Source organism: Odocoileus virginianus, chromosome 3 (assembly GCF_023699985.2).
Source record: "Odocoileus virginianus isolate 20LAN1187 ecotype Illinois chromosome 3, Ovbor_1.2, whole genome shotgun sequence".
Lineage (NCBI taxonomy): Eukaryota > Metazoa > Chordata > Mammalia > Artiodactyla > Cervidae > Odocoileus > Odocoileus virginianus.
In genome coordinates this window covers 1,237,599-1,250,826 of record NC_069676.1, presented here as the reverse complement: position 1 = coordinate 1,250,826, position 13,228 = coordinate 1,237,599, and the positions used below count along the sequence as shown (strand labels likewise).

Below are 13,228 nucleotides of genomic sequence, written 5' to 3'. Positions count from 1 at the left end.
TTTTACTCTGGCTTCACATCATTTGTTGAAAGGTGGAGGGAATCCAAAGCCTGTTATATTAAGTTGGGTGCCTTCTAGCCCTTTGAGGCAGATATTGATTATAGCAGTATATCTAACACTCTCTTGGATATTACAAATGCAGTTACTCTGCTTAGAACAGTATCTTTTTTTCCTTAAACAGTGCTAGGTCTATATTTGGGAGGCTTTTTTTTTTTCTTTTAAAACAGATCTTTTTCAAAATTGCACCTTTGAAACTGGTTGCACAGCCACGTGAATGTCCTAACACTACCCAACAGTGCACTTAAAAGTGGATGAGGCGGCAAACTTCACATTATACCAGGTCAGAAATAAGCTCGATGTAATAAATCTCGAGCCAATGCCTTAGAGATCATGTGAGTTCAGTACTGTAGTAACTGTGTTCTATATTCATCTTTTGCAAGAATGCTTATCCGTGATACAATCTAACCTGGTATTTCCTGGCTTCCTGTGAAATTTATGAATACATGCAAAGTTTTATCTAATTGTATTTGTTCCAGAAATCAGATGTTTCTGGCTTAAATTTTTTTGCTGGTTTTGTTGTTGTTGTTGTTTTTGAGGGGGAGGGAGGGAAATATATGCCTTTGATACAGACTTCAAATTGTCCCGAAAAGAATTGAGTGAGCCATTTCCTCAGCCTTCCCAGAGTGTTCCCGCAACCCCCAGGACAGCTTTGCATTCACAGGCGTGCATGTGTTTGTGTGTGTGTGTGTGTGTGTGTGTGTGTGTGCATATATTTCTCCTTGGCTAAGTTGGCTTTTTTCCCTTTGTTTTTGTTGTTACGCTTTAATAGTCTGATCCTCTGTTTGAATTACAGGACAGCTGTGGGAAGGGGCAGAGCTTGGCTTTATCTTGCACTCATGCAGAAGAAACTGGCGGATTATCTGAAAGTGCTTGTAGACAATAAAAATCTCTTGAGGTATTTCATCACCTATCTTCGCTTAGTTTTTGCTTCATAATTAGAACATAGTTTTGTCCATCATTAGGAATTAAAATTAAGAATGTATTGACTTGGCCAAATGGTTCATTCATGTTTCTCTGTAAGATGTTAACACAAAAACCTGAACAAGCCTGTACAGTTTTTATTCAGATTATTATGAAGTGTAATTATTCTGTGGCTTACTTTTAAAATAGCAGAGTTTTATTTTTTGAGCACTGGTGTCTGAAAGTCTGAATGAAGATTCGTATTTTCATTTTGAAGATAATTCTTCAAAAATACCTAAGATCAGGTAACTGACAGCATACTCCATGAAGTTTCAACAAAATAATATTTGATTGGGTGATAATACAGGGAAAATGACTTGAACTAGATTCAGTGGGCAATTTTAAATTATAAAACCCTGCTTTTTATAAGAGAACATACCTAGATTACCTATTTTAGGATTCCATATTCAGTTTGTAAACTTTTATATCTCTTGGCATCAGTAAAGATGAACTATCTCGGAAATTTATGACTGGGTTCATTTTTTATAACTTTATAGACAAAAGAAATCATTATAAGAGGAATTTTCTCTATGATATGAGAATTTATGAGGAAAAAATCTTTATAGAGCTAATGCTGTTATGTAACTGAAACAGAAACATTTTTTACAGTATGGCTTATCATCCAAAATTTTCGTTTGTTTTCAAGTCATGGCTTATTACTGAACAAATGTTTTCATGATAGATAGTGATTTCAAATAATTTGCATGCCTTGTACTTTTCTCTGACTGTTACACTGAATAACTTTGAGGTGTGGATTTTGTTCTGAACAACTAGTTCTGGGACTGCCCTCGTGGTCCAGTGGTGAAGACTTCGCACTTCCACTGCAGAGGGCACAGCTTCCATCCCTGGGCTAAGAACTAAGATCCCACATGGCTCACTGCCAAAAATAAAATGATAATGATAAATAAATAAACAACTGATTCTGAGGATAGCAAGTTCTTATGCACTCACACACACGCTGGTATATTAGCTAATCACTCGTGACCAGAGCAGTGACGGATGGAGCCTCACTACACATGGCCAAGGGGAGTGGGAGGGAAGGAAGTCACAGCAGGCAGTGTTCCCCGGGACGCAGGGGAGAGGGAAGAGTGTTGTTCGGGGGAGGGGTGGGGATCGCAGGATCGCACTTCATGTTGACATGAGTGTGAGTGTAGAAGTAGTTCACGAAGGAAGACGAAAGATGCAGCCGTGGACAAGAGGGACAGAGTGGCATTTAGGAACACAGGGGCCTAATGAGAAGAGCTGGGCTCCAGGGTCCAACCAGAGACGTGAGCCTTAGACCAGAGATGGGAGGGGTCCACTCTAAGCCCCAGGAAGAGAGGAGAGGCCAGAGGAGAGATCACAGAACTTAAAGCGAGAGAGGGAATAAAAGGCAGAAGGGGATGCACACATAGCAGCCTCTGGCTGCTGGTGAAACTGGCAGCCAGGCCATGAGCCCATAGCTGAGGTGGCAGGATAGGCCCAGCGGAAGGGTGGTGAAGGTGCTCCTGTGGAATCCATCTCTTGCAGTGAGTTCTATGAGCCTGAGGCGTTGATGATGGAGGAAGAAGGGACAGTGATTGTTGGTCTGCTGGTGGGACTCAATGTGCTGGATGCCAACCTCTGCTTAAAAGGAGAAGACTTGGATTCTCAGGTAAGACGGGAGTTTTGACTCTAGATCAAACGCCTTATTTCGGCCAGGGATTTTACACTGGATCTGCAGACGTGTGCAGGAAGGGGCAGATGGCAGGGGGTGTCTGGCAAAGGGCCGTGCAGGGTGCTGTGCTGGACCAAAGCTGGAACGCTGGCAAAAGTCTCGGGGAAGAGCGAAAAATAGCCCAGGCAAAGGCACAGCGGCTCGCACAGAGATTAAGCAGACATTAAGCATTATTGACTTGCTGGTAAGTCAGGAAGTCTGGGGCAGACACGTCTGCATGAGGAGTGGGAAAACACACTCGGCAGAGATTTGGAAAGTCAGATGGTAAGACTGAGCAGGATTTTCAGGCCATGAGGTTCGGAGTGCCCCTTGCTGGAGACAGCCTTCTCGTGATGGGCTTTTCCTGCGTGGGAGCCGGTAGCCAGGGCTGAGGCCTAAGCTCGAGGTGGTGGAGGCTGTGAATCCAGACACCCTGCCCGGTCCTAACCTCCACCCCACTTCGGGGACTATGGCTGGGCTGCTGCCCCGCCTTCTCCCCACTGCATGTTTGGACATGAACCTAAAGCTTCCCCAGTCGCTCCGTGACCAGATCAGCTTTTTTTTCTCCCCAGTAGTTTTCTTGTTTTGGCCTGTTGAATATTTTTCAAAAAATATAAAGAAGTTTTTTTGAAAAGAAACAAAGCATCATATATTGTCCTGTTACATAGAAACAGGTAATTCAGTGTTACATTTTGGGATATATCCTTCCAGCACATGAATAAAAGGTGTGAGACAGAGAGTGTTGTGTGTGAGTGTGTCTTTGTATTTCAGAGACAGATGTTTGGAGCTTTCTTTTTTCATTAAACCAAAATGTGATTATTCCAAGAACACCATTTTGCAATTTCTTTATTTAACAATGTGTTCCACATAGCTCTTGATGTCAAGAGATATAAACCATTTTAAATGACCATGTGGTCATCCATTTTATGAATATACCATAATTTATTTAACCAATACTTTTTTAATTGAAAAATAATTGCTTTGCAATGGTATGTTGTTTTCTGCCATACGACAACACAAATCAGTCATAATTATATACATACATATAATTATATATATAATATATATATCCCCTCCTTCTTGATTGTCCGTCCCTAACCAATACTTATTAACGTAAGTCATTTTCATGTTATAATGACAGTGTTATAAATATCCTTATACTTGTTTTTTAGTCTTGTCTGTTTATTTTCTTAGGATAAGTTTTGAGATTGCTGTGTCATACTGCACAAGTTCTGCATGAGTGTTGTGAAAGCATGTGAGCGTTCTTGGTCTTTTTCGATCAGACAGAAAAAACTCTTCATCTCAAATTCGTGTTTTTGAGGACTAGGATGATGGAGTTTTTTTTTTTTTTTTCATGTTTTATTATAAATATTATACAAGATTTTTCATGTTGTATTACAGACATTAAATGAGCCATTGGTGGTTCATCTTTTTCCACTCCTTTATTATAGATAAGGATATTTACCATTTGTCAGAATATTTGTTATAAAATTTTTTTTCTGCTCTCTCAGGGTTCATTTTCCCTATAGACCATTTTTTTTTCTTCTGTGCAGTCATGTTTAATGGACTTTTCCTCTATACCTTCTAAACTATTGTGCCTAGAAAGTCCTTCCACATCTAAAAATTAACTTAATTTTTAAATCACATGTATGTATTTTACATTTAAATAATCTGCCTGTCATTCTTTTTGACATAGTATGAAGTGGAAATCCAGATTTCTTATATAAGTACAGTAGTAAACCAGTTTTCTCAATATCATGTATCAAATATTATTTTGCCTACTAATTTGAAATTCCGCCTTTATCATGTGTTGAAATATCCATTATACTCAGAGGCTTATTTGTAGGCTCTCTATTTAGTCTCTGGATCTTTTTATTTCTATGCTAGTAACATAGTCTTTTAACTACCAAAGCCATATAATGTGCTTTATGCTCTGGCAGTTCACCTCCTACCTACTTTATTATACCACTTTTTCAGATTTAATTGAGGCTATCCATTTTACATCCTGCCAAATGACCTTGAACATCATTTATTTTGTCAGATTCCAAAATAAAAATTTGTCTGGGATTTTCATTAAATAATAGATGTGATTGAGCCCCTGGCCTGTCTTGTCATCAACATAATGCCTCTTACATGTCACTGTGAAGCGTGAGTGTTTGCTGTTGCTATCTGAGAGGTCCTCTTCTCATGTTTAGAAAGTGCTGTTCTCTTCTAACTTTGCATTTTTATTTAAAAATGAATATTGACATGTGTCAGCCACAGGTGTACATGTGTGCCCCCGTCCCAAACCCTATGACAAAAACAATCTCAATATTGTCAAGTAATTAGCCTCCAATTAAAATAACTAATTTTTTAAAAATGAATATTGAATGCTATCCAACACTTTTTGGCATCTGTTGAGATGTCATATCCATTTTTAGCCCATAGTTATAATTGAATTAATTCTTGGGCTTCCTATTGTGATATTATTCCTGCATTCTTAAAATAAATCTTACTTGGTCATTGTACGTATACTTTTAGTGTACTCCTAGACTTAATGTCTGTGGTTTATTTGAGATTTTTGTGTTTCCACTTACAGGTTACACTTGTCTGAATCTTCCTTTTCTGTACTGTCTTTGTAACTTTTCAGTGTCAGGATTGTATAACCTCATAAAATAAGTTGGATAATACTCTTTTGGTTCTTATTTTCTACAAAAGTTTGTTATAGCAAGAATTATTTTTCTTTAAATGTCTGTTAAAACTTGCTGGTATAACCATTGCAGCTTTTTATGATCCGCATACTTTGACCACTTTTATTTTTTGCATAGCTTTGGTCAATTTATTGGTTTCCTAAGCCTTATAAAAACCTTTAGTCATTTATATTTTTCCAGAAATCATTTATTTCATTCAGATCTCCTCCGTTAGTTGCATGAGAGTATTTTCTTGCAGCTTTTTAAAATCTCACTTTTCCAAATTGTAATATTGTGCACATGATAGAGTTTGTCTACTGTGTTGAGCTCAAAACCCAGATCTTGCTCTTTATTCATCACTTCTGCTTTGGGAGGAAGACTTTATCTGTCTTCTAGTCCATTAATTTCTACTTTGGATATTAATTCTTTCTCATTCTTCTGTTGTTTCCTTTTTTCCAGTCAAATGTATATATATATATTTTACTCTTTTTGTATTATAGAAGAAGTACATGCTTGTTGGAAAAAATTAAGCAATTATAGAAGCATGTAATGTGAAAAGTGAAATTCAAGCTTCCCTTTTCTCCTCCCCCTTCAGTCCCACTTTTGTCCCCACAGGTAATGTAAAAACTTGAGGGACTACTTTCTCTATGCATTTAGGTATACATAGGTTTTTGTTTTTGACTAAATCTTTTCTGGCTTTCTATTGCAGTGTTACAAATTAAGTCACATTAAAAATAGCAATTACTCATAGTTGATGGTTAGCTGAGCTCAGCAAGTTGATTCTGAAACACACCTGTGATATAGGCAGTTGGTGGCTAGGACTGGAGTAGCCGAAGGCACGTGCTCACTGCCCTCTAAGTTGAGAAGGTCAGTGAGCGGGCACTGGAGCAGCAGGGGTTTCCTGGACATCTCTGTCTGCATCTGGTCTCTCCACATGGTCTCCAACATGGCACCTCAAGGTAGCCAGAGTTTCCCCACAGAAGCTCAGAACTTCAGAGGCATGTGCCCAAGGGAAAGAGCCAGGATGAAGCGTGTACTGCCTTTGTTAACCTAGCTGCAAAATTCACAGCCTCCTTCCTGCTGCTTTCTGCTCATTAAGACAGGTAGTGAGGCCACCCAGGTTCAAGGGTTGGGAATAGAGATTGGTGGAAGGCACAACAGAGAAGTTGCAAAAGACGTATATATACATATATATACGTCATATAGCTTTGGTTTTTAACATAAGTGGGGTTACTATAAGGAGTTAATGCTGTACATAGTATTCTTTGACTTAAAATTTTATCCTGGAGCTTTCTTCATTTCATTACATTTTCATTCCCTGCGTTCTTTGTTATGGTTGCATAGAGTTCTGCAGTATGGCTATAATGTGATTGATTTAAATATTTCTGTATTGATGGACCCAATTATCCTGTATTTCAAAGGAATGGCTTCACTTTCACTGGAGTCAGTGGTGGCAGGCTAGGGCTCTCTCATTCACTCTCTCTCAAGTGCTTTATTTCTGGACAAAGTGCCTAACTTTGAGATGTTGAGGGATCTTGGACCTCCCTAGTTTCCTATAGCAGAGAATTTTCCCTGAAATACTGACTGGACCTTTTTACCCCAACTTGGGGAAAGAAGGAGTCAGAGTTATCAGTTGAGGTCACCACTTTAAAGATCCAGGTCTCTCTTTTTTTTTTTTTTATTACTTTGTACCCAAAGAACTTTGTTGATTTTTGTCAACGATTTGATTGTTGAATAAAGACAGAAAAACTAATCATTACTAAGTGGTAAAACTTCAGAATATTCCCTTGAATTCTGATTTTTAGTAAGTTCTTCTTCTAGAAGATGATGGGGTTATTTTTCTTTCGGTTTGTTTGCTTAATTGATACTTTAAGCTGATCCATCTAACTGACTGTTTAGGAAGGAGATAGGAGTATAAACACCATAGATTTTAAAGATAGTAAGGTTTGTGGAAAGTGGGGAAATTATCTTTCATTTAAACTGGTGCATTTTCTTTCAATCAGGTTGGAGTGATCGATTTTTCTCTCTACATTAAAGATGTGCAGGATCTAGATGGCGGCAAAGAGTAAGTTCTGCATTGTATGCTGCTCTTCGTGATTTTAATGAAATTCTAGCAAAGAGTGCTACTTTTTTAAAAATTGAGGTGTAATTGACATATAACATTACATTATTTTCAGGTGTGCAACATAATAATCTGATATTTGTGTATATTGTAAAGTGATCACCACAATACATCTAGTGTACATCCATGACCTTAACATAGTTACAAAAGAATTTTTTTCTTGTGACAAGAGCTTTTAGAATCTACTGTCTTAGCAACTTTCAAATATGCAGTTTTGCTATTAACTATAGTCATCATGCTGCTATAGCCATCATTGCATCACTAAGCCTCCTTTATTTTATAACTGGAAGTTTGTACCTTATGACCCCATTCACCTTCTCCCCCACTCCCCAACCTCTGGCAACCACCACCAGTCCCTGTATCTGTGATTTTGGTTCTGTGTTTGTTTGTTTTAGATTCCACATATAAGTAACATCATAAGGCATTTGTCTTTCATTGTTTTACTTATTTCACTTAGCATAATGCCCTCAAATCCACTCATGTTGTCAGAAATGGTAGGATTTTTTTTTATGGATGAATAATATTTTATTATATAAATATACCACATTTTCTTCATTCATCCATTGATGGACACTTAGGTTGTTGCTATAAAGGAGTGAAGTGAAAGTCTCTCAGTTGTGTCCGACTCCTTGCAACCCCATGGAAAATATAGTCCATGGAATTCTCCAGGCAAGAATACTGGAGTGAGTAGCCTGGAAATCAAACCAGGTCTTCTGCACTGCAGGTAGATTCTTTACCAACTGAGCTATCAGGAAGGTTATTGCTTTATCTTGACTATTATAAGTAATGCTGCAGTGAATTATGGGGATGTATATACGGATTCATGTTAGTTTTCACTTTATTTGGGTAAATACCCAGAAGTGGAATTGCTGAGTCATTTAGTAGTTCTATTTTTAATTTTTTGAGAAACTGCCATGCTGTTTTCCATAGTGGCTGCACTAATTTACATTCCCACCAGCACTCCACAAGGGTTCTCTTTTCTGTTTCCTGGCCGACATTATTCTTTCTTGTCTTTTCGGTGATAACCATTCTCACAGGTAGGAGGTATTACCATACTGTGGTTTTGTTTTGCATTTCCTGATGATTAGTGATGTTGAGCATCCTTTCATGTAACTGCTGACAAAGAATACTACTTTTGTTTGTGCATTGTTTGAAATTTTAGTTTTTATTTAGCTGTTTTTAATTACAGTGGTAATATGTTACTGTTCCCGTTGTTTGAGGAATTATGCTCTGAGGAAGAATCGAGAGTGCAAGGGCAATTTCCCCATTCACACTATCCCCCAGTCTCCATCTCAATCCCACTCCCTGCCTCCTTCTTCAGAGGAAGCTACTCATGCATGACTCCTTCCAAGTCTTTTTTTTTTTTTTAATGGCTTGCAAATGTATATTTGTTGGTAGTGTAATTTGCTTTATGGTTTGTTTGGATGTAAATGGAAAAGCACTATTACATATTTAAGTTGCCACTAGACTTACTCTTGGATCACAGTGTGTCTTGGATGTCTTTTCATGCTGCATGTAACTACCTCATCCTTGTTAACAAGAGCATTAAAAGAAGTTACCCTGAAAAAAGAGACAGAAAAGAAAAAAAAGCAAACAATGTGTATAACATGCTAAAATTTATGTTATAATAAAGAAGACATAATACTTATATTTACATGTTGTACTTCCATATACATGGATCACTTCTAGAGAGGCACATAGACCTGAACACAAGTGTGGGAGGGAGTTTCACTGTAAAGCCTTGGGCTGTGTTTGAATATTCTACATCTGTTGTCTTTCACACGTCTTCATATTGAGGACTCTTCTGGTCTCAGCATTCTGGCAGTGCACCTTACCAAGGAAGGCATGCACCCAAAGTTCCAAGTACTAACATTTGCTCACTTGGAATTAAAAATATATTCTTAATGTCGAAAAGAACTGGAAATGAGCTGATTATCCACCTTTAAGGGAATGCAGTCAGCCTTTCATACCTGAGGATGTTGAACCCACAGATATAGAGGGTCAGCAGTGCTATCCCATTTGTATGAGAGACTTGAGCAGTTGCAGACTTTGGTATCCACAGAGGTTTGGTATCCAGCCGTCCCCTGTGGATACTTAGGGACATCTGTAATTGAATGAATTGTGGAACATGCAAAATATTCCACACTGTGGCGTATTATACAGACATGAGAAAAAGCAAATTTTACCCAGTGTATAGTAGATTTAGAGGGATTTCCACAGGTATTATTGAGTGAGAAAAGTATGATACTGAGAAGTATATATATTCCATTTCTAAAACCCTCCAAGTCTCTTTTATATTGTAATTGCATATACTCTATATAAAAATATAGATAGATACTATGATTATATGCACAGAGGCTACTCAACAAGCTGTCAGTATGTGTCACCTGGGAAAGCTATGTGAGGGCAGAAAGGTTAAAAAAAAAAAAAAACTATACTGACCAACAAATCCAGCACCTGTGGCATGAGTGTGGGTTGAATAATCTCATTTATGTACATGTGTAGGTAAAGAAATTGGTGGGGGGAGGCTAACTTTAAAACGTTGAAGTCTTTTATGTATATAAATATATATGAAGTTTGTTGTTGTTGTTCGTTTGTCACACTGCGTGGATTTGGGGATCTTAGTTCCCTAACCAGAAATTGAACCCACCCCCTTGGCATTGAAAGCAGAGTCCTAATCACGGGACCACCAAGGAATTCCCAGTGTCTTTTTTTTCAAACCCAGACTGATCAGCTTTGTGTTTTGAAGAGTCTTGTGATCTTCTTTTATGAGCCAGCTTCTTTTCCTTCAGTATACCAAGGGCTGTTTCATCTCCTACCTCGGGCCATTTGCACATGGATTCTGCTGTTTCCACCTTGCGTCCTGCTGGCATTCTCAAATGCTAGGGATGAGGTGGGAGGAGCATCTGTAGGGAGGGCCCTTCCCGGGCAGCGTTTCCAGTGTGTTCCGTGTCTTCCCAACCAGCCCTGGGGCCTGGTTCACTCAGGACCACGTAGACATTGCTACACTCTGACTGTCTGTTGGTTTCCCGATGGCATTAATGACATTGGTACTCCTACAAGGTGATTGGAAGGTTGGGGGACAATTACTAAGTATTAACCCTGAGTAAAAGGAATTCCTTGGGACTTGCCTGGTGTCCCAGTGGTAAAAATAATCCCTCTTGTAATGCAGGGGACACAGGTTCAATCCTTGGTCAGGGAGCTAAGGTCCTACATGTCAGGAAGCAGCTAAGCCCGTGTGCCACAACTGGAGTCCACATGCTGTGTCAAAAAGACCAAAACGCAGCCAAATAAATAAATTTTAAAATATTCGTTGCAAGAAAAGAATTTCTCTATTTTTATGCTCTTTTTTAAAGGCATGAAAGAATCACAGATGTCCTTGATCAAAAAAATTATGTGGAAGAACTTAACCGGCACTTAAGGTAGGACTCCCTTCTTTTTCCAGTGTTCATTCTCAGTGCCCAATAATTGCCTCATGGAACTTTTTTGAGTTGCCATATATTTATAACTAACTTTTTTCCTAATGAGGAAGAAAGATTGTCATTCAGTGCTCATGTGTACAGGCTATAGAAGTATGATTTCTTGATAAAGAGCTTTGGGGAATCCTTTGGTCCTTTGTTCTGTGTAGTTATGCAACTTAGAGTAATGAATGAAACCTGACTCTCCACCCCTCAGCCTACAGCAACTTAGTTGGAAATCACTGCCTAGAAAGCACTGTTGCTACTGGGAATCAGCACACATCCCTCCAGTATGCTAAGCAGGAAAAGGAGTTGAAAACCACTGGGTTAGACCTTCAAAAGCAATTCAGTAGAGATTTAATATCTAGTGTTTTTTCTTTTTTTTTTTGAAAGCAGGTATCTTTATCTTGAGTTTTCTTTTTAATTGGAAAGCTGCTCCTGTGTGTCAGGAAACACTAGTTGTTGCAGGTGTTGAGGGGAGTGGATGAGATTCTCAGCCTAACATTTTTGGGAGATATACTTCTTTCTCTGAACCCTCAACCCCTTTAGAAAATTTACTGTGCACATTAGCAGTGCTCTATGGGAGCAGCCTCTGTGACCCCCAAAGCCAATGAAACAGGCAAAGGATCTGGCGTGTTCTTTAGAACATACTTAGGGAAGTGCACTTCTGAGCTCTCTTGAGGTATGATGCTGACTACTGTTTTGAGAGAGAGATTCTTAATTCATCCCTAGTTTATTGAGAACTTTTGTAAGAAATAGATGTTGAATTTTATCAAATGCCTTTTAGCATTCATTAAGTTAATCTTGACTTTTATGCCTTAATCTATTGACATGATATAGTTTACTAAATGTATTTTTTCCACAGGGATAAACTACTTGATCATAGCTTTAATGATTTAATCATTCTCTTAAGGCATTATCTAATGTAACTATTCCATAGTTTTCCCTCTGGCATGGTCTCAAGGTTATGCAGCCTCACAAAATGAATCAGAAAGCTTTGCCTTATTTCTGTGCCTGGGAACACCTTCTAGTTCATGAGCTCCTTGAAAATGTGAAGCTCCAAGCATGTCTAGAGGCAACGCTTTGCAGGCTTTTCAGTCTTTCCTTAGTTGTTAGTTCATCTAGCTTCTCTCCTCTTGAGGATGTATCTTGTTTGGTAATTTATGTTTTCTTAGAAAAAAAATAGCAATTTTATTGACACTTTGTGAGTTATGTAGTCAGTACAGAATTGAAAATGCCATACTCTTTAAACTTATAATTCCTTCCATATCTTTTGTTTTGTTGTCTTTTTCGTTTTGTGTCAACTTGTATTTTTATCTTTCTCCCACCCAATTCTTGAGCCTTGTTTCCGTAGCCTTGAAAGATTTGTTTCTTGGTGCCCCCTCAGTGGCGAAAAACACCAGTGTTTGGTAGTAGGGTCTATTGCCTAAAAGTGCAGGTTCTAGAGCCAGACTCCCTGGGTTCATAGGGGTATGAACTTAGTGACTTTTTCAATGTAAAGTTATGGTTTCCTCATCTGTAATACAGATTAACAATAAAATTTGCCTCACAGAATTGTGGAGAGGATTACATAAGTTGATGCATTTAAAATGCTTAGAACAAAAGAGAGCCTGGTACATCATCCAAAAAGAAAATTACTACTATTATTATTGTTGTTTATCAAGTCTACACTCGTTTTTTGTGTATTTTTCAGTATGACAGTAGAGCGTGTTACTTAAAGAGTATGTGAAAAATGGGACAAAGTGTAAAAAATATTTAAAAATCAACTTTGATCCTACTACCCAAAAGTACCAATATCTTGTTATGAATATTACTTTAGATGTATGACTACCAGGGCATTTTGGTTCCCGTCTATTGTGTTGGGAGAAACTCTGTTTTCTTTCCGTTGGCTAGAAAACAAATGGGTAGCATCTTTGGGGAAGAAAACATTGAAAACTTTTCAATTAATATACATATATATTTAGAATCCTCATCTATGAGTTAATTGGAAACCCTTTGACTCTGCATTTCATACAGGAAATCTGGAAATCTCTATTCTCATTGTTTACAAATTGGGAAGACAACCTTCTTACGTTCACATTTACTTGATATTTTCTGTTTTACAGCTGCACAGTTGGGGATCTTCAAACCAAGATAGATGGCTTGGAAAAGACTAATTCAAAGCTTCAAGAAGAGGTTTGTACCTTAGCGCAATGCTTAAACCAGCATGACCCGAGGCTGAGATATGGTGTGGTTGGTACATCTGACCGGAGCTGCTCACTAGTAGGAGAGGGAAGTGCTCACC

The 13,228-nt window shown here is 38.2% G+C and overlaps 1 protein-coding gene across 3 annotated transcripts in view; it reads left to right on the top strand.

Annotated features, from left to right (window-relative positions):
* RUFY1 (RUN and FYVE domain containing 1) overlaps positions 1-13,228 on the top strand; it is a 58,451-nt gene that overhangs the window by 17,730 nt on the left and 27,493 nt on the right. For all 3 annotated transcript variants that reach the window (XM_020886832.2, XM_020886831.2, XM_020886833.2), the window contains exons 4-8: positions 854-955; positions 2,530-2,653; positions 7,368-7,429; positions 10,843-10,908; positions 13,050-13,119. In XM_020886832.2, coding sequence (XP_020742491.2) covers positions 854-955; positions 2,530-2,653; positions 7,368-7,429; positions 10,843-10,908; positions 13,050-13,119 — 424 coding nt within the window. The remainder of the gene's footprint in view (positions 1-853; positions 956-2,529; positions 2,654-7,367; positions 7,430-10,842; positions 10,909-13,049; positions 13,120-13,228) is intronic.